General features: G+C 30.2%; 2 protein-coding genes across 3 annotated transcripts in view; both read left to right on the forward strand.

The window, feature by feature from the left end:
- The first annotated feature begins 13 nt into the window (after positions 1 to 13).
- Positions 14 to 26,805, forward strand: LOC139424773 (uncharacterized). 2 transcript variants are annotated; one of them, XM_016067929.4, is made up of 3 exons: positions 80 to 140; positions 18,706 to 18,789; positions 25,667 to 26,805. In XM_016067929.4, exon 3 carries the CDS (start codon positions 25,681 to 25,683, stop codon positions 26,755 to 26,757), a length of 1,077 nt encoding a protein of 358 aa, XP_015923415.3. In that variant the 5' UTR covers positions 80 to 140; positions 18,706 to 18,789; positions 25,667 to 25,680; the 3' UTR covers positions 26,758 to 26,805. The 2 variants fall into 2 exon arrangements, with proteins under 2 accessions (XP_015923414.3, XP_015923415.3); XM_016067928.4 differs by lacking the exon at positions 18,706 to 18,789 and having other exon boundaries at positions 14 to 140.
- LOC107451737 (cysteine and glycine-rich protein 1) overlaps positions 10,278 to 27,097 on the forward strand; it is a 47,211-nt gene continuing 30,391 nt past the window's right edge. Inside the window, exon 1 of the mRNA XM_071179017.2 lies at positions 10,278 to 10,386. The gene's annotated coding sequence lies outside the window, so the exon portion shown is untranslated. The remainder of the gene's footprint in view (positions 10,387 to 27,097) is intronic.

The following is a 27,097-nucleotide window of genomic DNA, read 5'->3' on the forward strand; positions in this document are numbered from 1 at the left end:
CATGATCATCTTATTTAACTGTGACCATGAAAGCAGAAACTTTTGTTATTTATGTTTTTTAGCAAATCTCATGGGTAAATCAATCTGTTATCGTTTGTCCGTTGCTGGTGTTTGAAGAGCAGGTGATACTTATAAATCTTGTAAGTTAAGACATATCCTTGCTTTTTGTATGAATATAATTATTTCCATTAAACTATTTCCCGAATTTTTATATTATATGTACTAATATGTTTTTTTCATGCATATTCTTTTTATAAAAATATTTTTTAAACAAATCCCTGATAATCGAATAAATGTAACGCCGGTGCTTTAAATTTGTTCATGTAAATTTTCTAAATTTAAGTAATTTAATCTTTCTTCTTAGTTAGCTATAGGTGTGTCATGTTTTTGTTTTAAAGCAAGAGCGTAGCTCTCTGTATTAGGCACCTAATCTTGCTGACATAGTGGTAACTTTTAATTGTTGCTAATGTTCAATAAAATTAAAATATAATATTCCATTTTTATTTCTTTAGTTTTTTAAACTGTTATTTTTCTGCAAATAGTGAATTTTCCCCCTCTAATCCTGTTTATTAATTTAAATGATAGTAAAAACGAATAAATGGGTATTAGAAATATATATTTTATTTAGAAAATTTCTTACTTTAAAATTCTTTTGGCCTCTTGGCGATTTTATTTGAAAAAAAACAGACACTTACAGAAATGTCTCACGTATTATAATTAATAACACACAAAATTAAGGAAAAGCATATCAAGATTTTTTTTTCTGTAACAAATGTTTAACGTGTGTCCCTTTTGTTATAGACAGTGGTTTATAACCAGGGTTCGTGATTTTTTTGATTTTTAAAAAAAAATAAAAAAAAATCGGATTATTTTGATTTAAATCGGATTTTTTTGATTTAAATCAGATTTTTTTGATTTTTATTTAAATACACTATAAGAGCTTTAATTTATGATCAAAAAAACTTTATAAATGTTTAATCAAAATTAAATTAGCATTAAAACTATATTATAACAATATTTTAGAAGCTCTAACTTACTAAAATAATTTTTCATTATAATGCATAGCGACCATTTTGATACAAAGGCATGATTGAAATTAAAAGACAAGATAAAATAGATAATTTAAAGAATACTATTTTAACTAATAACACAAAGTTTCAATTAGCACAGCATAATTTTAATTTAAAATTGTGATCTCTTTTTTTTCTCATGATTTATAAAATGGCAAAATAAATGCAACAGATTGTGTTTATAAATGTTGTTATTCATCAAAAAATAAATATTCAATCTATGTATTTTTATGTTAAAATATTCATTTTTAATCCTTTATTAAAATACATAAGTTAAGCTAAAAAACATTTTTAAAAAAAATCTATGTACTCATAGGAATTTTTTTTCACAAAAGAAAATCTGATAATTTCAAAGATACCGTAAACATATTATGAGAAGAAAAATAAAAACCAGTTAATAACCCTACTGCTTCAAATAGACTTTGATAGGGAAGAATGACACTATATCAGGAAAAAAGTATCTGAACTCAGCTTTTTTTTTTCTTTCTATTTTTGGCATATTAAGGTAATTTCTTTTTAATATAACCTGAAGCTTTAGAAATATAGAAATTTCCATCAATAAACTATAATGTAGATTTGAATTTCATGCTCTTTTAATCAAAAGGTAGAATTTTAATTAACATTTGCTTTTTGAAAAAAAAACCTTGTTTATTTACTTTCTACAGCTATGCAAGTCTATATTAAGACAGCATTAAATATTTACTTTAATCTGTACTTTCAATGTTAAGAATCAAAAGATTTTTAAACATGCAATTTTAAATGTGTTTAACACACTCCAAGAAAGAAAGTAATTTCGTTAACTAAAATTAATTAATGCAGCAATTTATTTAAAATAAATTTTAAAATTAAGAAAAGAAAATAATAAAAGTATCAATAATTTAAAGCACTGTTTTTTAACTTTTAAAATCAATATAATATATATATATATAAATCAGTTGATTTAAATCAATGATTTTTTTAAAAAAATCATTTGATTTTAATCATGATTTAAATCGTGATTTAAATCAAGCTGATTTAAATCAACGAGCCCTGTTTATAACAGTATCTTTTACATTATGCAACTCCCAGAGACACATGGCACAAACAAAATAAAGTAAAATATAATTTGTTATTATTTATTTTTATTTTAAATATGTTTTCTTAGATGAAAAGATTTATAAATACTTTGATATTTGAATAAAGAAAAATTATATGAGAAATTTTTTTTTTTTTTATCTAAGGGCCCCAAAAATTTGAATGGTCTAGGTCCGATCGCGCGCTTAATACGGCCCAGGAAACCATGGGCAGCCAGGGCAGCAGGAAATTATAAAATATGGGAAAAGACCTTTATTATAGATTAGATATTTATAGTAAAACGAAAGAACACTGTGAATATAAAAACTTTTCTATATTTTTCTTTAATTTTGTCTATCATTTATAGTAATGTGTTATAGTAGTTTAAAAAATGTAAATATTTTCAATCCAGTTATTCATTTTTTTTCTAACCTTGTATGCCTTTTTTATAAGCTAAATCAAGTAATTCAAATTTTAATAATGTTTAAAGAATCTGCAGTTAAAATGTATCTCCTTATAAAAAAAAATTCTTTCATTTGACTTTTTTGTTTTTTGTAACTCAATCTAAATACATATTTCACTTCGAGATTTTGAAGATTATTCAATGCTTTCTTAATTTATTAACATTTTTACACTGTTTTTGATCAGCTATTATTCCTTTCTTTTTCTTTAAGAATAACTTGAAAAATTTGAAGTCAATCCTTCTTGTCCAGTCAGCCCATTTTTAACTTAAATTTAATTCTGTATTTAGATTAATTTAAAATGTATTGTTGATAAATAAAACTTCTATATTCTTTCAAAATATTAGTTTGTTATCTCAGGTATTGTCATTTATGATATTAATTTTGTCACTTTCCATATAAAAACCTTATTTTTGGTTCATGGGAAAATTTTTCTTAAAAATTGGTCTTAAGATTTCAACTTGCGTTTTCTTCAAAAATCTCTCCCTCTTATGATTTTGGCAATTTAAATATAGCTAAAAATATTATTGAAAATTAAAACTTCTTGTAATTTTCTTGAATTGTAACAATTTCTTACAATGTGAATAGCTGAATGGATCATTTTCAGTCACTGCTATTACTCTATTCAGAAATAGTGAATTAGATTAACAAATCCAAATTTTATAAAAATTCTCTCGGGATAAGGGATTTATTTTCATAGAATTGAGGTGAACTTCTTGAATACTAATTTAAACAATCATATTTTAGTTTTGCACTTTCACAAATTGATTATTCTGTCCTCAGTATTTAAAAAAAAACTGCACATTGCAAAAATGTCAAAGAAAACAAGAATTTTAAATTTCCGATTAATTTAAAAATTTTTCCAGATTTTATCAAAATTTAACTGCAATACATTATGAATAAAATTCATTATTAATGATACATTATTGTATTATTAATAATAATCACATTATTAAAGGTACATTATTAATGATATATATTATTAAATATAATTAAATAAAAAAAAAGGAATAAAAAATTTTAACTATGGCTGTCTTTCAGGACACTGGAAGAAACTAAAAAAGATCAATTTAAATGTTTAAAGGCTTATAAAAAAAAAAGTTAAAAATTTTTCACATTTATTGAAGAAACTATTTTTATACAGAATTTTAAAAATATCTACCGGTCACTGACTCTTTAGGTTTGAGGAAAAAGAGGCTACTAAGTAATTAGTCTACTACAGACCACTGGCTATGTTAACTAAAAATTGAAATTTTCAGTTCCTTAGTCACCCTTAAACAGAAATCATTCCTCCGTAATCGTAAATGCGGTTTGTAATCTAGTAGTATATGAATAGTATTTGATGTAGCTCAGAATTCTCCCTAGTAATAAAAAGTTTATAGGGCGCTTTCTCTCAGAAAAGGGCGCTTACTCAAATCCGTAAAATTTTATCAAAATGTGTAATATGACGTAATAACTGAATTTTATACTCAAACATTTTTAAATTGCCTTCGAAAATACTACTGTATATGTATGTTTAAAACTAATTCTCTCTCATTATCAAAATAAGAGAAAAATAATTAAAGGCATGCTAAAAGACAATATTTGTGCAGAATTTTTTTTTTTTGCAGAAAAAGTAAACAAAAAAAAAAAAAGAAATAGATTAATTTGATAAAAAAAAACTTGAAAGCTTCTTTCTATAATTTAATTTAAAAATTAGCATAAGTGCATAGCATTTAAACTAAAAATTAGCATAGGTGAATTTTTTTAAAATGTTTTTATTTAATTTTTTTTTTTTAATTTTAAATTACTTGAAAATTTATTGATATCCTCCACCGAAACAAGAGATACTTGTAAACAATAGTAATCAAAATTAAACATATAAACACAGATTATTTTACCTGGTTGTAGTTATTATTTAAACAGTGAATCAGTCTTTTTTTAAAATGGAACATGATTAAAAAGGCAGTATTTTTAAGGTATGCTGTCTTATTTTTACAAAAAGGGCCAAAAGTTTATTTATCGGGATCAAAGGGCAAGCAGGGTGGGCCGCCCTTCTAAAAATGCTTAGGGAGAACACTGTACAGAAAGTTCAGTTAAAATGTATCTCCTTATAAAAAGAATTTCTTTCATTTGACTTTTTTCTTTCATTTGACTTTACAAAAAGGGCCAAAAGTTTATTTATCGGGATCAAAGGGCAAGCAGGGTGGGCCGCCCTTCTAAAAATGCTTAGGGAGAACACTGGTGTAGCTATTTTTTTAAATAAAATTGTCGACAAAGTGTTTGCGTGTCGATCTTTCCTGCTCCGTTGCATGCATGTATTTTCTGACACAAAATTGCGTGTGAAAAATCATTCTCGTCTCAACTAAAAAAGATTATTATTGCTTATCTTTAAAATCACTCATCTAAGCTGTTTTAGAACATGGTGACGGCTCTTTTTCATCAGCTTCATGTCTAACATTTCCCTTTGAAATCTTGATAATCAACAAGAAGTGCCTGAGAAGCTTAAAGCGTAAAAGAGGAGCGATTTTTATCTTCAGTTTGTTTTACGATATACTTTCAATTAGTTTCAACCAGTTGGAAGATAGAGATACACCATATAAACCATGCCTCATTAATTTTATTCCATTTAAAAATAAAAAGTGCTTTTATTTAAAATAAGTTTTTATCTTAAAATCTTTTAGTGGTTTCTCCCATAGTTTTATACGGTATCTGTTTAATAGAGGAAGAATCTCTTAAAATTTAGTGTCGACAATGTGTAATTAATGTCAACAATCTGGGTCTCATTTATTTTTGTAAAAAAAAAAAAAAAGGTGATTGATTGATTTTTTTGTCTCATTTATTTTTTTATTTAAAAATGATAAAAAATTTTCTTTTTATTTTATTAACTAAAAAAGATTCTTCTATCTTATATGTTTGTAAAATATGCAATAGCTGGAAGCTTCCAGGGGCTTTTCGTATTATTCCCCCAAGTCTCGAAACTATAGGAGCAGGGGGCATGTGATTTTTCGCGGAATGCTGCGTATTTCAAGACCATTGATTCTTGGACTTCCCCGAATCAAAACTTAAAATCCAACGAAATTTTCACCGCAGTCTAAAATTTAAAGTAAGAATTAAATTCTAAAATTTGAATTTTGAAACCTTGGCTCACAACCGTTAATGAGACGCTTTCATACACGTGACTCCTCCGCAATTTTGATTTTTTTTTTTTATTTATTGATTTGTTGGATTTTTTTTATCGTTTTCAATATTTGAAACTATGCCGGAATCCGCTAGTATCGCAATTCATATTCACGATTTAATACCAAGCATCGATTTTCTTTATTTACCTAATTTAAAAGTTACTCATTGTGAATCGTTTTCACATGATTTAAAAATCCAATATCGCAATTTGTAATTACGCATTTTTGAAATTAATATCGTGATCTGATTTCACGCGAGTTTCAAATCCAATGTAGCCATTCGTATTGACGGGGTCTGAAAATCATGCTTCGAGATTCGTGTTTACATGATTCAAAAATCCAATATCGTGAACGCTCTATCCCCATCACGGCTCAGGCTATAGAGCGTTCTCCTTCCAATAGGGTGAACCGGGGTTCGAATCCCAAAGATGGCTTTTCGATTTTTCCGCATCCAGCTTGCACCGACCGCAGTGCAGACGCAAAATATCGTCAGTGATAGATGGATCCTGGGTTTGACTCCCCTTACCGTCAGACTAACCGTGGGAGGTTTTAGTGGTTTTCCTCTCCATGTAACGCGAATGCGGATTAGTTCCCTCAAAAAGTCCTTTACAAAGGCAAATTGCTCCCAATGATTGATCCTGGAGTTTCCTTGTCTTCCGGATTGGGTTCAAAATTACAAGGATACAGTGTTGAACATTAGTAGTCGTAAACCCAAAAATTGGGTCGGCTGTTCAACGACGGTTATAAAATAAAACATCGTGATTCATATTCACGCGATTTTAAAATCCAATATCGCGATTCTTGTGAGAACTAAGTTTTTTCTTAAATTAATTACTATAAAATATTATATTCTTTATTGGTAGGTAATTTAATTACAAATGTTAGTTCAAATTAAAAAAAAATTAAATGTGAATAGTATATAAATTGATATCTTGTTATCGAGTTTTTTCATATAAAATTTTCAGGGTTTGTCATTTTGTGTCACAATCACTCCTGTTCAATATTAACCCCTTCAAGACAGCTGGAATGAGAAAGAATCGCTTCCGCACGACCGCATACTTCGCGAGTATAAGTACTAATATGAGAGTACTGCATTGAGATCTCGTCCGTGTGAACCTGAGCCGCTAGAGTTCGAAAGTCTGGTTTTATATATGATATTGGGGGCCGATAGGAGTTCAATTATATTTAGGAAATATAGTAACGAAACGATATATAAAATTGTAGCAAAATATAATTCCAGAAAATATTATTCATCACTGTAATGCGCAATTTTTGACTTATGTTTCAATGATTTTTAAATTAACTCTTCCGAAAATCTATTTTAAATGTGTTGTGTAAAATAAAGTCTTGCAGTTGATTAGAAATTTCAGTTAATAGTATTTCAATTTAATTTCTCAGAAATGAGGAAATCAATAACCAATAGTGGAATTGCAATGTCTAAACACTGTAATTCCACTATTGCTTATAGAATTACGTGTGTTTCTTATAGTATTACGCGTATTTCTTATAGTATTTCGGTATATGTGTATAGAATTACAAGTACTACATCCCCGTGGCAGAAACACGGCGACACAGCGACATTGTCGCAGAAAGCGACTGAGTTCTTGCAGAAAGATTTTTTTTATTTGGGAAATAAAATTTTTTGGTTTGCCACAAACGAAAGTTCTCAAAAAAAATTCTGCAGAAACAGAAGCTGTTTTACCAAAAAAAAAAAACATTTTCTACCGAAACAAAAAATTTCTGCAGAAGCAATAATGGTTCTGAAAAATTTTTTTCTTACAGAATTTTTTTAAATATTTTTTTTTCTAGAGTACAGCGGAAGGAGAAAGCGCTCGTAATTCTCCGTTAATCTCCAACACAAACAGTTACTGGATAAAAAGGGGAGAATTTTTTTCCCCTTTATTAAGCTATTTTTGGAAATTTGCCAACTTCGGCCTCTATCGCTGGCGCAGTAATTTGCTTTGTGTTTTTTTATGAGAACAGAGCATTTTATATTTTTTGCACTTATGTGGAAAATTTCATGCGTAAAAATATTCTTTTTCTTAAAAAAATCACGTCTAGCGAAAAGGTTATTTGTTGCAATTGTGAAGCCACAATAGTTAAAACAAATTTGAAAACTGATTTTTCAAGGCGGCATTCCGAAAAAGAAATAAGATGGAAGTCGACAACATCTAGCGATGTCAGAGAATTTTTTTCTGGAAAGCGACAGGAAAAGAAGCTTCCCACGTACTAATACAGAAAAAAAAAAAGAAAAACGTTCTAGATTCGAATCAAATATTCTTACCTGTAGCGATATCGATAGTAAGGATGAGACAGCATTTCCAATAAATCAAGAAATTTTAGAAGGTAAAAAGAAAAAAAAAATACTATATATATTTTTTTAAAGATAAAATGCCTATATCCTTTAAATTAAATCGTCGATTAAAAAAAAAAAACTCACAATCTACGATTTTTTGGCATGCGAATGAAAACCAAATTGGTGGAAAATATTTACTGGTGAAACACTTTCAACCAGGTTTCCATACGCATGCGAAAAAAATCGCATCCAATGAGTATGGCTCTAATACCGATGTTTCAGTACTGATAAAGACTATTTCGGTTCGAGATGTTGAATAGACTTGAGCATATTGAGTCGGAAACCGCTTCTGGAAACTTCGTGTGGAATCAGTGCTATATATTTACACAATACAGTGCGAAATCACAAGTGCTGTGTATTTTTTTCGTTCTGAACTTAATCTGATCACGAAAAAAGTTTTATTTACCTCCTTTTTCAAAAAAAAAATCTTTCAATAAGTCAGTACAATATTAATCGAATCTAATTAATCTATAATTAATTAGATAAAATTAATTAGATGTAGAAAAAATTGAAACAAACATTGCTTTAATTTTTTTGCTTTTAGAATTTGGTTATAGTCAATTCTATTTTATTATTTTGATTACTCAACTTCAATATTAATTTTTTCACCTGATTTGTTTCTGTCCCTGATATAACTACTATAATGAAACATTAAATCATACTGTTTTAAACTGCTTTAATTTAATTTTGATACTGTTTTAAACTGATACTTCAAATTCAGTTATCTTGTTTTATAAATTTAATCTTTTTGTCCATTCTTAGCTATTTCTATAAGTTCTATCTTATTACAGGTTCTGGGTAATCTTTATTTATGCTCTAGTAAGCATTTTTGTCTGCAGATCTATACATTTATAACCTTTCGTTATTATCGAAGATTATGCAAATTTATACTTAAACAATTCAAACTTATTAAGAAATGTAAACTTATACACTGAAGAGCCAAAAAAACTGGTATACCTGCCTAATATCGTGTAGGGTACCCGCGAGTACGCAGAAGCGCCGCAACACGACGTGGCATGGATTCGATCAATGTGTGAAGTAGTGCTGGAGATAATTGACACCATGAATCCTGCAGTGCTGTCCATAAACCAGTGGGAGTCCAAAATCCGAAAGTGTCCAAATTCAGAAGAGTGCCGCTGGCCACCAAAATCCCCTGACATGCACATTATTGAACATATTTGGGATGTCTTCCAACGTGATGTTCAGAAGATATCCCCACCCCCTCTTACTCCCACTGGTTTATGGACAGCACTGCAGGATTCATGGTGTCAATTATCTCCAGCACTACTTCACACATTGATCGAATCCATGCCACGTCGTGTTGTGGCGCTTCTGCGTACTCGCGGGTACCCTACACGATATTAGGCAGGCATATCTGTTTTTTTGGCTTTTCAGTGTACTATGAAATTAAGAAAAAAAATCTAAACAGTTTTGTTCTATGCATGTAGACTTATTTTTTTCATCTATCATTATAAATTCATTACACATACATTTATAACGATAAAAATATCTTGCAGAAAGATATTGGTTCAAGTTAGGTTTGTCGCAGAAAGCCAGAAAAAATTCTGCCACAGGGTACTACATAATGGCAACAAACTTTCGGCTTTAAAAATTGAGTCCAGGCTTCCAGATCCGAAGCATTTTCGATGCTCTAGCTCCGCATTCTGTACCAACTACAGTTCCGGTTCATGCAATTTTACTACATATTTCTGCTCACTTTTGATTTTTAGATTTTAAATTTTTTATCTACTATATAAATAGAAACATCCAAAGAAATTCTATAATCATCTGCAAGACCTGAAAATAATCATTAGCCACGTGGCTAGTCAAAAAGAAGTGACAAGAAGCGTTTTTAAGTTAAAATATTTTGAGAAGGGTCCGTTAACGGACCCCTGATTATGTAAATTATTTCAATTTAAAGCAGTATCGCGATGTTATTTGAATGTTCTATTTTTGGCACCACCCATAATTCAATCTTTATCTTGAATGCTCTGTTTAAGGATTTGTGAGTATTCAATGTCAAGGTCCTTGTCTGCAACCTGTTCTTTGCCCTGTGAAAGAAAATAAAAATAAAGACATCAAAACAAAATTAAAATCTTTCCGAACGATTAAGGTAGGCGGAGCTGTTTGGTCTAAGAAAGTAGGCCGCCGTAGGGGAAAATAAGATCGACATAGGCCTCAGGTTTGAATCATTCGAATATGCATCACGGTTGTTGGATAAAGTAAATTTTCTTTTCTCTCCTTTAAAACACGTGAAAATCTTTTATCTTTGGATTGACATTGGGGTAAGTTATGCACTATAACAAAAACTTTGTCAGCTAAATTATATTTTATCTTACTAAATTTAATTAATTCTATGCTTAATTAATTGCTGCATGTATCTAATTTGTTACAAATTAGTCGATTGTGGCTGGAATATATATGTTTTAGTGAGAATATTAGTGATTTCCTTTATTATAACATATCACAAATGGCTCAAAATGTGCATATCCCTATACAATTTTTGAACAGTTGACAAAATTAAATTAAATAAATGAATAAAAACAATTTGTGTAATTGATGAAATGAATCATAATAAGATAATGTTCGAATTATTACCTTTTTCGTAATAAGTTTCATTTCTTAAAAAATGAATTTCTTTTATTAGTTTTTGATTTTTATCATTGTATTGTTGGTGATAAAATCGTATCGTGAAAAACGGATCATCCTAATTCGCTTTTGTTCTAATCATTTAATTTCTTAAAATGCGTTAAAAATTAATATTCTAATCATTAAAATGCGCATCAAATTTTTTTTTAAAAAAAATTATCAATCTTATTCTAATTAATTATAATTTTAATAATAGCTCTTTATTTGTCTAATTTGTCATTATGAATTCGAATTTTTATTGTTAAAATTATCTCCCTAAGATATTCTAGAAAATTAGTTGATACAAGTTTAAGTTTATTAAAAACTTTCGCCAAAAAAAAAATAATATATATATATATATCAGGGGTCTGTCCACGTTGAATTTACTACCGGTTAGCGGTACCTTCACAAATTCAATTTTAGGAAAAACGGTAGTTCCACAAATTCAACTTTAGGAAAAACGGTAGTTTCACAAAGTACTTTTTCTTAAAATTTTATTTTTGTATCCTTAAGAAACGATAAATCTATATTTTTACTATGTTTTTGTGCTGATTTTTTAATATCATTTTTAATTTTTCACATATTATGTCTAAATTTTCCCAAAATAGGTACCTCTCAGAAAAACCTACACAGACCCCTGTATATATATATATATATATATATATATATATATATATATATAGCTTTTTGTTGTCTAAATGTATCATCACCTTTAAAATTGAGAGGGAAGCAAGGTGGGGGCTACAGCTAACTTAGAAGAAATGCATATGTTTGGACATAAATCCTTTTTTTTCTCTCTTAAAAATGTATTGGCATTAATATGATTAAAAAGAATATAGAAGAATAATATAATAGGCACGTTCTTATTTTCTCTCTATTTTAGAGCCGATGAGTTATAGAAATTTCTATTGTAAAATTAAAAAGTCCTATAAGTTCGTTCTCCGTATTGCAATTTTTAAATTTTGCATGAAACAATTGCGATTTCTTAGTTTATCGTGATGCAAACGACGTTACGCGTAATGTCTTCGCAGCTATCCAGTTAAATCTGATCCGAATACTGATGCAGCATAATGATAAACCCATGGCTAAAAAGATGTAACGTAACACACCATGCACAACCACGTGATTAGTTGCATGTAACCAACTAAAGAATTCGTTTAATATTTAGTTGAATGTTTTAAGTTATTATTATGTTTATAAAAATAGTGGCATCTTATGCTTAAACATTAATATGAAATAAAATTTGTGAAACTAAACTTGCGATTTCTCTACTTTTTCTATCTTTTTTTTAAGGGAAAAAGAAAGAACGCAGAATTTGATATGAATGAACTTTTAAAACTTAGAAAGAAATTCCATCTCTACTTAGGAGAGAGTTGAGAACTTAATTGTTTGTAAACTATGAACAAAATGACAATCAGATTACGAGTTATTCGTATGTTCTTCATGCGCTTACTTAAAACTCCTCCAAAAGTTCGAAATTAGTAAAAAAGTTTTAACATTTATCTAATATAAGCTTTCATGAAATTTTAAAAAGTAAAATGAATTTTAGAAAATGGCGAGTAGTTGTTCTCCTTCAATTAAGAAAATTTCCAACTCCTTATTTTTAGTGCATGTATAACTTTGTATCAGTATTGCCATTTCATCCAGTAAAAACATATTTCTTCCCAAGACACTGGGACAATGACATCAGGAAAATGACGGTTATAACTATTAAAATAATAACTTAAATTCAAATAAATTAATTTTAATACAGTGACAGAAACTTTTAAAGGTTTTTCATATTTACTTTTTGCTGTTGTTGTTGTTAATTTACGTCGCACTAGAGCTGCACAATGGGCTATTGGCGACGGTCTGGGAAACATCCCGGAGGATGATCCGAAGACATGCCATCCAGGGATGAGATTCTTCCGCGGATTCGCGGATTTCCGCTTTTCCTCAGATTTTTCCATTTTTCCCGCTAATTTCCGCCGAAATTTTTTTTTTTTTGCACTAGTTAAAATATCTTATGAGTAATTTAATTTTCCGCTTAGCGAAATTATTGAAGTCCTCATTCCTTCCTCTGAAGTTTCTCTAAAAATCATTTCCTAGGGATAAAACTGGTTGACCTTTATACAGGGATGAGATTTTTTTCGCTTTTTTCTCTCGAATTTCAGCCTTTTTATCAAAAACTCAGATTCTCTAAAAGTTTCGTTTTTTTTATTTATTTATTTATAAATATCCCGTTTTTTTTAAAAAAAATTCAGTCGTTGAAGTCAAATTATTATATTTATTTACGATTTTCAAAGAAAAACAGAAAATTCCAACTACGTCCTAGCTGCTAATCCTTCCGCATGTTTACTTATATTAGCTATTTTCTCCGATTTCACGCATAGAAAATAAGATTTTCCGTATTTTTTATCCGTCGGCCGGATAGCTCGTATTTTCGTAATTTAGACGTCGCTGCTTCTTGTATCCTGGAGAGAAAGCAAACAAAAAAAGCGAAAAAAAATAGAGGTGTATTTGTGGTGAAAATATTTATTTGCTCATTCAATAAATCTTGTAAATTTTTATTTATTGTGTAAACAAAAATTAATTCAAACAATCCTTTTAGAAATCCCAAGTCCCGACTCTGCAAATATCTCGATTTTTATTCACGCGATTTTAATATCAATAATCGATTTTCGTATTTACCTGATTTAAAAGTTGCGCATTGCAATTCTTATTTACGCTTTTTAAATATCGTACATTATGACTCGTATTTACGAGATTTAAAAATCTAATATCGTGTTTTGTATTTTTGCATTTTTAAAATCGCGATTTTATTATCAAACATCGATTTTCGTATTTACCTGATTTAAAAGTTGAACGTTGCGATTTTTATTCAGGCCATTTAAATATTGAACATTGCGATTCTTATTTACGAGATTTAAAAAACCAATTTCGCGATTTGTATTTACGAGCTTTTAAAACCCTATGTAGCTACCCGAGCTTAAAATCCAATGTCATGATTCGTTTTTGCGGTTGTAATATCGCGCGATTTTAAAATTATGCATCTTGATCTTAAAATTACGCATCATGATTTGGATTTTCGCATTTTTTAAATTCGATGTAGAGTTTCATATGCACGTGATTTAAAAGCCTCATATCGGGATTTATAATCACATGGATTACAAGTTTAAACAAAAATTAGATAAAAAAAAAAGTGCGACTTATTTATTTATTTATATTTATATATATATATATATATATATATATATATATATATATATATATATATATATATATATATATATATATATATATATATATATATATATATATATATATATATATATATATATTCTTGGATTTCCTCTTTTTTACTTTCTGACTACTCTCATCCCTGATGCCATCACAATTTTGATCCTCTGCGGAGGGGATGGCACCCCCTTTTACTTTTTGCAAAAGACACTTTTTTTTCTTCAGTTTTATACAAAATTTTAAAATTTGTACATTATTTAAAAGTCTGTATAATTATTCATACATATAATTATTCATCTGATTATAAAAATTAGTATGCTATTTGTAGTTGTGAATTGAATTTGTGTTTTATAAATGTTTAGTATATTATTTGCTAATTTCGTAGTATTAATAAAATTTGATTGCTATTTTAAGAGTTCTTCATATAATTTTAAAATGATTAGGTCTCGCTATACTCAATTACATAAAATTTTGAAAAACCATTGTTATTTTAATTTTTAAAGAAATTCATTAAATTAATTATTTTCATTTTTGCTTTTCAATTTCTCTTACTTAAAAATGATATATTAAATATCTCGAAAATTAATGCTATTATTTAAACTAGATTACCATTAAGAAATAATAGTTATCTCTTTGAAAAGGAGTTTCTTTCACCGATTTGGAAGAAATCTATTTCTTTCCGGGGTAATTTTCTACTGTGGTATTTTCCTTTATGAAAAAAAAAAATTGCCATCTCTGTTTTTTCCCTCCATCGATTTGCGATCAATCGTGATCTTTTTATAATTGTGTTTGTTTACAGTTCATTTGCGGCGATCGTTAATAATACGACGAAGACAGTATACCCGAAGGTGAATAACTATTTCATAAGTATGACATGGAATCGTGTCTGGCATGTAGAAAAAGTGACATTGCATAAACAGGAAGTGAAAAGACGCGGTGATTTGCGGTCGCGCTTGTTTTTTTTATTAATCAAAATCTTATGCAAATGCTCACTCTCTCACAACATTCCCAGGTTTATGCGAAAAGCCTTTATCAGCTGATTTTGTCACGCAATCGACAGCTTATTTTATCGCATTTCTGCGATTATTATACCGCTGTCTGATTTTTCAGCTGTAAGCCATCATCGTCTTGCGGTGCGAAGTGACTAGGTCAGCGGCAACAAATGTATTTTTCAAATAAAATTTTTACTTTATTTTGCTGCGTTTTCGTTTGTTTGCTTTTGTGTCTGTTTCAGTGAAATCTAGCAGTCGAAATTTCAATCGCTTCCCGACTAGCTAGAGCACTTAAATCTCTGTTGGAAGTCTACCTGATGATACCACCATAAGCAGACCTTGAGCACTCCTAACATTTTTTCTGACCGCTATAAGCAAAATTTATTTTTGTTTTTTTATTGTCACTGAGAATTTATCGACAGCCTCGAAATTTATACCATTTTTTGACTGATTAGAGTTCTTAAATCTTCACTGGAACTCAGTATCTGACAAGAATTAATTGTTTCCTCATTGTCACCATATTGCCGTTCTAGAGAATTCATGATTAATTAAAATTCTTGCCACTTTCCATTAGCCAGGGCCCTCAAATTTCTGCTATTCCATGCCTGATGAAAATGCACGTTTTTAATCATTTCTTGATGACTATAAGCGGAATTTATGGTTGTTTTTAGCAGACAGAAAATTTTTAAGTATTGAAATTAGTGCTATTTTTTTTGACTCATTAGAGTTCTCAAATCTCCGCTAGAGTGTTGTGTTTGGTTCTAATCTAATGTTTTATGATAGTTACAAACAGAATGCATTATCATATCGTTCCAGGGAATCAATCGTTAATTAAAATTTTAATTGCTTTTTCACTAGTCATCAAAACTAAACTGGAAATCTGGATCCCCATACAAGATCTGGATCAATCATTTCCTAAATGTTACAAAAACAACATTTAAACCGCCGTTTTAGTGTCAATTAAAATTTCTTCTATTCACCGTAAATTTCTTCTATTCACCAATTAGGAAATGATAAACAGGAACGAAGAAAATAATAAAATAAAAATTATTAAGTTTTTCATTTTTTTTTTTTTTTTTTTTTTTTTTTTTGTTGTTGTAAGACGATAAGCGTAAGACAGGTGGTCGGAAAACTACATTATTTTTGTAGTTTGCTATAACTACAACTACTTTGTTGCAAATGTAGTTAACTGCAAACTACTTTGGTATTGTAATAACAACTTTAAGGAGACGATCATTGCTGGTGAACTTAATTTACACCTATGCTCAAAATGGTTTTAAATAAAAATTGACTTACTTTAAAAATAAGGGAATAATTAAGAAATATTTATTCATGCTTACGTGACCCAGTTTATTATTTCAAAAAAAAATTTTCGACGGGAATATTTAATTTAAGAAATGGGAAATTAACAAATACTTGCAATTTTTCAATTGCTTAATGGTCTTTTTTTTCCTCTAAGAAATTAAGAACATCAAAAATACGTTCTTTTCCTTTGAAATAACATCAATGCTCTACAAGTGTGCATTCGCATGTGAAAGTGTGATTCATTATCTATTTATAGTAATGGTTAGTTTAAATATTAGTTATACGTGACGTAATTTAGTTTCTGTTAACGCTCAACTGCAGCCGCAGGGTCATTTTCTGTGCATCCTTTAATGGACCCGCGAAGATTTGTACCCATCCAATTCGAAAAATTAGTTGCGTTAGAACCGAGTTTCTAAACTAATATTAAAAGTAGTTGCCAGGAAGCGCTACAAACTACTGTTTTTTTTTTGTTGTTGTTTTTTTTGTATCTCCCTATTTACTACACTACTTAAAAAAAAGTAGCACACTACGCTACTACGATAAAAAGTTGCGACTACAGTAGTTTCACCACTTAAAGTGAGCTACTTTCGACCACTGCGTAATACGCACCATATTTACACAATCATAACTGAAAATGTTAGCCCCGCCCCAGTATAGTAAAAAAATGTTTGCTTTTTTAGAATAAAAATATCTCCACCCCTTTTTCTCTCCACTTTTTGGGTAACATGGGGGATTATCGCAATCTGAAAATATAGTCTGTACATAAAGTATATGCAAGGTCGCAGCTGTCTAAAGTTCAAGCTCTTGATGATCTTACTTTTTACCACCAATTAGCTTTTTGTATGTTTATTCCTATCATCCGAAATTGATATTTTTTGTTTTTTAAATTCTATTTACTTGCTGTTGCCATACCGTGGCATTATTTCACCTTAAATGCCTGATTGTGTTCATGTTCATTGTCATATTGCTAACTTTCTAAGCAGCGACGTTGATAAAGATATCAACGTTTACAACCATTTTTTATTTTTAAAACTGAATGGCCTCGTGACTTTTCTCTTTTGAAAGTTAAAACGAAAACTTACATCTTTGTTATTTGCTATTAAAATTCATGCGGTATCATACTTCCTTTGTTTTCAGAAGGTTACACTTTTGTTTCTATATAACAAACAAAGAGGGGAAAAAAAAGCGCCATGGTTGGCGAGATACGCATGACTTTAGGTTCCGATTCTTGTATTATGATATTGCTATTGTTCTGTCTTTTATTGGCACTTTCGCAATTAAGACAAGTGTTTTTTTGTTTGTTGTATAATACTTGCGCCGTTAACATTGCTGAATTTTAATAAGCGTCGTATCTGTTGTGCCTTACTAATTATCACAAATATTCGATATTGCACTAATAAAGATTGATCTGTAACGTGACTTGATGAGTAAATTAATGACCACCGGTTCCGTGTTTTCTCTGTTCTGGTCCAAGAAATGTATTTGTTGTGCACGAGATATGAACTTAGAATCCTCTTAACCTATTTTTGAATTTAATGTATCTCTCTGTTATGTGGCTATTCATTGTATCTTTACACATTTAGGTCGTTATGCCTAACCATTTTAGACCGTACGCCATTTTGAATTCAACTGCGTTTTTTTTAAAAAAAAGAAAAAACATTTTAAAGTAATTATCAGATTTCTTTGTGATAGAAGATACAAAGGAAGTATTCTGTTTCTTTGTATGTTTCTAAAGGCGAAATGAAAGCATTTTTTTTTTCTTTTTTATTATGAATGATTGAAAAAGAGATGTGAATGTGTCATAACTGATATTTCTTATGCTCTTTTTTGTTTTTAATTATGAATATTCTTCGCATTCAGGTGGACTGTTTCCATTTTATAATGGAATCTCTTCGTTTGTAAGTATCACTTTTATTATAAAAATTTTTTTCGTTTTTAACTGAACTTTAACCATTTTATACTGAAAACTCTCCGTCTTTAATTGGGAAAGAATTCATTCTATTAAGATCATTCTTCGCTTTCAAGTGGACTGATTCCATTTTATAATGGAATCACTCCGTTTCAGATTGATTTTTAGTGAACTTTATCCATTTTATACTGAAAACTCTCAGTTTGTTTCTAAAAAATTTTTATTTTATGATGAAACAAAAAAATTTTTAAGATCAGAATGTATTTATTTTATAATGAAAACTTTCCATAGTGGAAAGCTATGAATAAATTTATTTCTTGCGCACCATTTTTGTTCATTGCTGAAAAATTATTTTTACTATGAATAATTTTAACTTTATGGGAATAATTTCCTTCGTTGTTTCACATACTTGTAAGTTCAAACTATTTCACTAAGTGAACATGATTCAAATTGAAGTGAACCTTTCATTTCATTTTATGAACATGTTATAGTATCTAAAAGTACAACCGTTAAGTTAAATAACGCCTATCTCCAGATTCAATTTGTTTCAGATGATTATCGCGCCAGCGACTGGAGAGCTTAGAACATTAAGTGGCTTTGAATTGGATAATTGGCTGATTAGGTCGAAGGAAATGGTGAGCAATTCGTTATGTTTTTGTACTGGTCCACTGCTGTGCGACCTTCCTATCTACATGAATTCAGAACGTTTTAACAACCTTCTGCGGGTCATTCATCTTTAGAATAGAATAACTATTGTTCATTGTTAATTATATCATCAATATTCGTTGTTTAAAGGCTTAACTGTGATACAGTTCGCTGTGTCTAATAGGGTCTTTCTATTTTTATGTTGTACTGGAATTTTTCTTTAAGTGTATTGTTCCCAGCTTTCTTATTTCTCGCAAAAATTCAAAAAATTCGTGCAATCCGTTACAATATTTCTCATAAAGAGTGATAAAATATTGGTTTAATTTGTTTTAAAAAAATGCGATGAAGTGGCTTTTACAGGGTATCTGCGCTCCGGCAAATGCATGAGAAATCATGGACAGTCATGAATTTCGTAATTGAACAAAATTTGTCATGAAATGTCATGATTTTATAATTTTTTTTAAAAAAAAAAGTCATGGATTTAGGTCGCTGAAAAATCAAATTTTTAAAGTGGAATTCGCCCCCCCCCTGATTTCTTGGTGTTCCGAATATCTGAAATCCCCATTCACAGTCATATTTTATTAAAATATATAATGTTTGTATCATGTTGTCAATCTTTGAAGGTCCATCTAAAAAAGCACATTTTTCGACATCAAAAGTATCATTAGGTTTAATTTTTGTTATCGTATAAGGTCCTATGTATTTCGGTTTCAGTTTCAATCCTGGTCCAAATTGTGTGCGTTTTATTGCCACTAGATCGTTAATTTTGAAGGATGCAGATGGTTTTCGTCGAAGATTATCGTTTCGTTCGTTTGTTTTCATCTTGGACTTTCTGTATTTGTAGTTTGGCTTGTTTTCGTAACTCGTCACGGCTGTTATCGAAGACGGCTTGAATTTCCTCATTCAGCATATTTGTAATTTTCAAATCTTGTTTCGTTTTATAGCAATACCAAATAACAGTTGAAAAAGAGTAGTATTAATGTTTCGTTGAAAAGTAGAATTAACGATTTTCTGAAAGTCTTTTATGTAAGCGTACCATTTGTTTGGATCTTCTATTGATAATTTGGAGATAACAGAAATTATGGTAGAATTTAAATTTTCTATTTGTCCATTTGCTTTCGGTAAACCAGTAGTTACAGGGAAATGTTCAATTTGTTCAGCACTGCAATACTCAAGGAACTGTTTGGAAGTAAATGCTGTTGTTGTTGTTGTTAATTTACGTCGCACTAGAGCTGCACAATGGGCTATTGGCGACGGTCTGGGAAACATCCCGGAGGATGATCCGAAGACATGCCATCACAATTTTGATCCTCTGCGGAGGGGATGGCACCCCCGCTTCGGTAGCCCGTGCAAATCCACGATCAGAAATAATTCGTGATGGATTGCCAAAAACATGTTTTTGAGACTTTAATTTAGGAATAACTTCAGTAGCATTTCTGTATATTTCGTTGGGTATAGCTAGCAAAACTTTGTGAAAGCGTCTATAACTGCAAATATGTATTTATAATTCTTGTTTGTGGTAGGCAATGGTCCTAAATGATCAATATGATAAGTGTGCAAAGAAATGGATTCTTTTTCGATTTATTAAAATGCAAGGAACACAGTTTTTAATAAAACGGTCTATTTTTTTTCTTTCGCTTTAGGGATATGGAATTGATGTTTCAATGATTTTTCAGTACGCATAGAGGCATAATGTCTGCGATCATGAGCATTTCGTATAATATCATTTTGTATACTTTCAGGAACGACAAGAAGTTCTTCACCGTCAACAAATTTATATAGTGTTCCAGATTTAAGAAAAAAGTCATAATAGGGTTTAATTTTCAGAAGCTCTTTAGCCGTTTGGATTTCACTATCTTCTTCTTGAGCTTTTCTTATTTTCGTAATGAGACTATCCTGTACTATCATAATGAGATATCTACCCAGCGCGTCACATTCGGAGCGGTGTTCAATGATATAATCGAAATCCTGTAGCAATAATGCCCAGCGCTCTATGCGAGTACACAAATCCTTTTTTATTTAATGTCATCGCAAACGCATTACAATCGGTCACAGTTTTAAAATGTTTCCCTAGCAAGTAAACTCTAAATTTTTTAAAAGCCTGTACAATAGCTAGGACTTCGAGCTCATAACTGCTGTATTTCGCTTCGGCATCAGACGTTTTCCAACTCATAAAATATACCAGGTGAAACGCATTATCTTCTAAAGATTTTTGCATTAAAATACATCCATGACCATGAATACTAGCGTCGCAATGTATTTCAGTTTGATTGTATACTAAGAACGGGTGGAGAAGACAAATTATGTTTTAAATTTCTAAATGCTTGTATTTCATTCTCGGTAAATTTAAATTGGCAATTTTTCTTCAAAAGTTCAGTTAAAGGGTGCGCACTAATGGAGAAATTTAATATGAATTTTCGAAAATAGCTAGCTAGACCAAGAAATGATTGTAAATCCTTTCATTTTTGGGTTTGGGAAAATTAAGTACAGCTTTAATTTTTCGTGGTGACGGGTACATTTTACCATTTTCAATTACATGTCCGAGAAATTCTATTTTTCTAGTTAAAAATGTACATTTTGAAAAAATTATCTCTAACCCATAAGCAGATGCAAGTGAAAATGCCGATGCGAGCCTCTCAAAACCTTCCTCTTCATCTTTCGATGGTATAGTCATATCATCCATAAAAATAATAATATGACCTTTAATTATTAAATCTTTGAAAATAGGGTTAATATAACGCTGAAAAGCTGCGGGTGATTTGCAAAGGCCAAATGGTGCGCGTAAAAATTTAAATCGACCATTATGAGTGACGAAAGACGTATATTTACGACTGTTCGGTTCAATTTCCAAATGAAAAAATGCAATTGGGTATAATATAGCCTACGTCACAGGTTGTGTTGTTCCTACTAAATTTAACCCATGAACGGCATTTTCTGCGAGCCTAACTTCAAGCCACAAATAAACAAACGAAGTGTTCGATCGTTTAAATAGCTGCTCGCCAGATTTTATTGCATTATAAAGAAAAGTTATTGAAACTAAATACAACTAAATAAACGACAACAACTAAAACAAATAACAACAACTACTAATAACAATAACTAAATAAACAACAACTAATTCCATTCGTTTAGCATTGCGTCATATGTTGTTCCTACTAAATCGAAGTAGTTGTGTTTTTTTCATATTATACCCAATTGCATACCTGCCAACTTTTAATCCCTTCAATTTCGATTTTTCCCAGTGGTATTAAAATGGAATTAAAATTTCAATTTTAAGCAACGAAATAGGTTGTAATTGAAAAAGCTTGAGCTGAAGTCGTTGAGAGTAACGCATATTAATATATATGCGTAAGTTTTTTAAAAATAGTGGCGATCAAAATCATTTAAAAATTAAGTTTATAAAGGAAAAAATAGTATATATTTACTACCACTTTAAATATAAAAATAAAATTTTACGCCAAATGCGTAAAAGTTGGCAGGTATGCAATTGGGTATAATATGAGAAAAACACAACTACTTCCACTTCAAAAATTTTACAAGGAATAACATTTACCTTTTAGTTTAATTAATAAACTGAGTTTTAAATATGTTTGCTAAATTCAGAAGCTTGGGTAAAACAACAAAATAAATTATTTCCAAAGGAACTAGACTAATACAATTACAACTTGGCGAGTAGCGACTTATAACAAGACACTTCGTTTGATGCTTACTTGTTGCTAGAAATCAGGTTCTCAGAGAATGCTGTTTACTAGTTAAATTTAGTAGGAATAACACGATCTGTGACGTAGACTATAGTATACCCAATTGGCAAATCAATTTTATTAAACGTAGTTGCTCCTTGAAGATTTTCTAATATATCGCCAATAAGTGGTAAAGGGTCTTCTTCTTTCAAATCTCCATTTCTAGCCTAGCTAGACAAGGTCCATGAGTTTGTTCACCTTCGAAAAGTCTAAAACAAGTAAGGGTCTTTCTATAAGGTCTTGTTTTAAAAGATCGAGGCAGTCCAGTAGATGTTCAGGGGATGCCTGTGTCGAAGAGCACTTGGTACAGAGGGCAAAACACTTTTTTCCTCCAGTGTACCTCAGTGATTTCAGGTGTCCACAGCGGAGACGTGTGATGGCGGTTTGAGACTGACGATCTTTGTCAGCTGTCAAGCAGCTACCCGGTCTGGTACCCTGTTACCAATTGTGTGCTGCAGTTAAGAATCATGGTTGTTGAGGTAAGCCTAGAAATAGTTATTTTTTTCTTAAAAAAAGATTTTATTAAGTTCTTAAAAAGTATGAGGAAATTATATGAAGCTTTATAATAAAAATTAGAAATTAGGGATTGTATTTATTTAGGCGTGTGACGTTTATAAATGAGAAATCTAACGATTTCATTGAATAATAATGCAGACAAGGCAAGTAAAATCTGACGAAAGACTGCTTCGTGCGGTATTTTCTCATATGGCGCTCTGACTATGTTAGACCGGGTGTTTAAGAAGGACTATGCTATAAGACCCTACAAAGAGTAGCCTAATCATTTATGTGATTACCCCGTTGGAGCAGTGGTTAGCATCCTCGCTCTTGAATGCTGGAGATTAGACTCCACAGGTTCAAATCACGTCAGAGGCATTATTATTTATTAAAGAAATTATAGAGATTTTAAAAACAAGAATAACAGAGGAAAATTAAGGATTGTAAGTAAACATTTTGATTAATAATTTGAATTAATTGTAATATAAAGCAAGTTTTAAGTCGAATGCATAGTGAATCTTTCTCGGGATTTTAAAATCTGAGGTGTATGAACCAGGAGATTATTTAAGAAGATTTTTACCAGAAGAATTTTAAGAAGATTTTTAAGAAGATTTTTACCAAAATCAAAGAAAGATTGAAGGTGTGGGCAAATGAAGTACGATGTACAATATCAGTTCTAGAAATCATTGCACGTTGTAAATTAGTTAACTATTTATGTCTGCAGAATAATAAACCAGTAAGTCACGAGTAGAAGTTTGTAGCGTTGTAGAAACTGACAGGCCTAGAGAATTTAGTTCAGCATACAGCAATGGCTGAAGCAGAGGATTTTATATAACATAGCCCAGTTAAGTAGGCCTGCTATTTGAAGCAGATTAATAGATAAAAAAAATATTAATAGAAAACAAAGTACATTACCTAAATTTATTTAGGACTCGTAGATACTTAGGGGTCTTAGCACTGTATGGTAGAGTTAACTCCTACACTGCATATGTGACCATGAGCTAGTGTTTCAGTTGAATTGGGTATTAGGTGTCGTTTATCATCTTTCCAGCTTACCGACTTTTTATTTAATTCTTCAAGTGTAGATAACATGCTTATGACTCTTGATTACTTTCTGCTTATGAAAACACTCCTTACACTCAGAGTGTTTTTTTTATAGTCTTCAAAATGAATTTCCTTTTTTAATACAGCTTTTTTAATTCCTTTTAATTTTTTATCTAATTTATTTTCAGTTCTATAAGCATACATTTTACTTCTTAAACCAATAAATTCCAGTATGTTTTCACCATTCAATTAATCTTTCATTTTTCTAATAACCTTTTTGTTTTTAGCTGAGTAAAGTGGGTTATATTTAGGATAACCACTTGTATCGAATAAATCAGAATGGTTTTTCATAAATTCATAGTAATAATGATTTTTTAGTTCAAATATGTATGCGTAAGTGTCGATGTAAAGTAATTTTATATTATCTTTGAATTCATTTTTTAAAACATAATAGAAATCATACATTAGGGTCTTGTTTAAATCAAGTACTGCTTGGCCAATATAAATTGGTTTATCAAATTTTACAGTTGTTTTATAATTATGTACAGCTACTAAATATTCACTGAATATAGTTCTTGATTTAAAATTAGGTTTATTAATTGCTTTCTGAACTTTCGTATCGTCATTTGTCTTTTTATTTCATTATTAATTTATGTTAAATATTTTAGAGTGTCTTAGCTCTTAATCTTTCAGATTTTTTTAATATTTATTTTTGTTTATTATCTTTTTATTCCCGTTTGTTTCCATTTGTTCTCGAGTTTACATATTTTTAATGGACATTGCATTAAGCTGCATTTTAGTTCCCGTTACTTGGTAAAAAGTACTTTCAACACGGTACTTTCGGTCTTCATGATTTGAATACAGTTAATATGATTAGTCTCTTTCGGTTTTCATGATTTGAATGCAGTTAATATGGTTAATATTTTATCATTCAATAACAATCAAACTTACTTCTAAAACAGCAAAATTGATATAATTAATAAATTGGTTGAGAAATTGGACACTTTGAAACTTATGTTAGAACAGAAAATTTAGTTTAGAGCGAATGTTAGTTGTATATTTTCCAAAATGTGTGAATCAGATTGTAAAAATATTATGTTGTCTAATTCAGTATTAAAGAATTAAAAATATAAGGACATCATAGAAAAATTACTAGAAGCATATCATAAAGAGCGAGGTGAACTTAATGCACTAGCAAAAAAAGTATAATGACAGGGGATTTTAAGTATTACTTTTTATTTAAATTTAAGTTTTTACTTTTAATTTAAAAATTACAAGGGATTTTTAAAACAATTCGTGGAAGGCACAAAAACTAAAAGAAGAAAAAGTTACTGTTTCAGGCATAGCATTAAAGGATAAGAGTAAAACATTAATTGCAACGAACGTGGAATTAATAAATGAACCTAATTTGAATGAAGATCTGGATGAAAAATTTAAAACGAATTTCAATTCCTAATGATTATAAAAATAAACTTATAAAGATAATGATTTCCATCATTAGATGCGTTAATATAAGTCTTACATGCCACTGCCATCTTCATAGAGCCTGGGATAGTTTATGATATTTTTTTTTTCATTTCTGTTTCAGTTCCAATATTCAGAATGAGTTTGTTTCAAGATGTGATTTCCATCGATCGAGGGGAGAATTTTGACCTGCAAGAATTTTGGAAGATGCATGAACCAAAGACTTCTCCCCATGGTTTGAATGTTCAAATGCGGGAGTTTGATTTGAACACGTTGCGCAACTCCATCCTTTTTAACGTGTGTCAGCAAGATTTACCCATAAAACCCAGCACAACAAGCTCTCTGATTGATTACTTGAGTCAAGATTTCACAGACCTCACCCAGAAAATTAATCTACAGATCCTGTTGCACTACACTACAATGGATGTTGAACTTCTCTACAAAAGATATTCAGCATTCTTCGATTTGAGATCTACATCAGAAGAGAAGATGACCAAGGCAGAATTCTACTCGCAGGAAATATCATCGTTTATTTGTTATGCAAAAGAAAACCCTGAAGCTGAAAATGCTGTTATCACGATGCCTGCAGATAGCAAAGAATTTATACTGAATTCTTTGCTTAGCCCACCCATGTTATCTGCTTTTAAAACTGGCTTGAATAGGCTGCTGGAACCTAACAGCCTATGTGATACAGAGTTACGTAAGGAAATTAATAGTATGAAAATTTATTCTGTCATGCAGTTTGGACCTTTGAGTAGCTTACGTGGCGCTTGCCTTACAGACGGTATTTTGATCTGCACTTGGACAATGGCTGCCCATATAGGAACGTGTAATAATCAAGCAGATCTTGTAACTCTTGCAGCGCACGTATGTAGTCATTACCTGATCCGACTGCAAATGAAAAACTTTAACTCTGCCAGACCATTTCAGTTACGGGATAATTTACAAGAAAAGCGTCAAGTTGACTCGATTTTCCCCCAACACTCCCTGGAAATGGGCCGACATATTGAATTGCTGTTGTTTGATAACATCCAACCGGACTGGTTAAAAAGTTCGTCAAAAGCAGCAAGAACATTTTTGGACCGTTTGCACACTTGTCAAGACATTCCTGTTATTAAAAAAGATGAGCATAAGAAGTTAGATTTAATAGATCGTATGCTTCCTTCGGCTCCATTTGGAATAGATCTTGAAGAAAGACATTTCTCTTTCTGCTAGTTTTTGAAAAATCTTGAATTTTTTTAATAAAATCTTTGAAATACTTAACATTTATTATTGAATAAGTCGATTAAAAAAGTTTAATTTAAAAAAAAGACTTGTTGTTATTTTCTCTTAAAAATTCAAAACCCTTACGAAGTAATTTCACTCTGAAATGTAGGGTGCGCTGTAAAATATGAAGGGGTTATATTTTTAGAAAAAAGTGTGTTTTTAATTAAAAAAGACATGAATGGTCGCCCCAATAAACCATTAATCAATTTGCGCTAGGGGCTTTTAACTTTTTTCTGGTTTTCTCATAGATGGCAGCCCTAATATATTACTTGCTTAATATTTTCATCTA

This window comes from Parasteatoda tepidariorum, chromosome 6 (genome assembly GCF_982258835.1).
Source record: "Parasteatoda tepidariorum strain Cologne lab strain chromosome 6, Ptep-v5.0, whole genome shotgun sequence".
Lineage (NCBI taxonomy): Eukaryota > Metazoa > Arthropoda > Arachnida > Araneae > Theridiidae > Parasteatoda > Parasteatoda tepidariorum.

What these genes read in the sequence shown, in the direction of transcription:
- LOC139424773 (XM_016067928.4), top strand. Translation starts at nt 25,681, where the DNA reads ATGAGTTTGTTTCAAGATGTGATTTCCATCGATCGAGGGGAGAATTTT.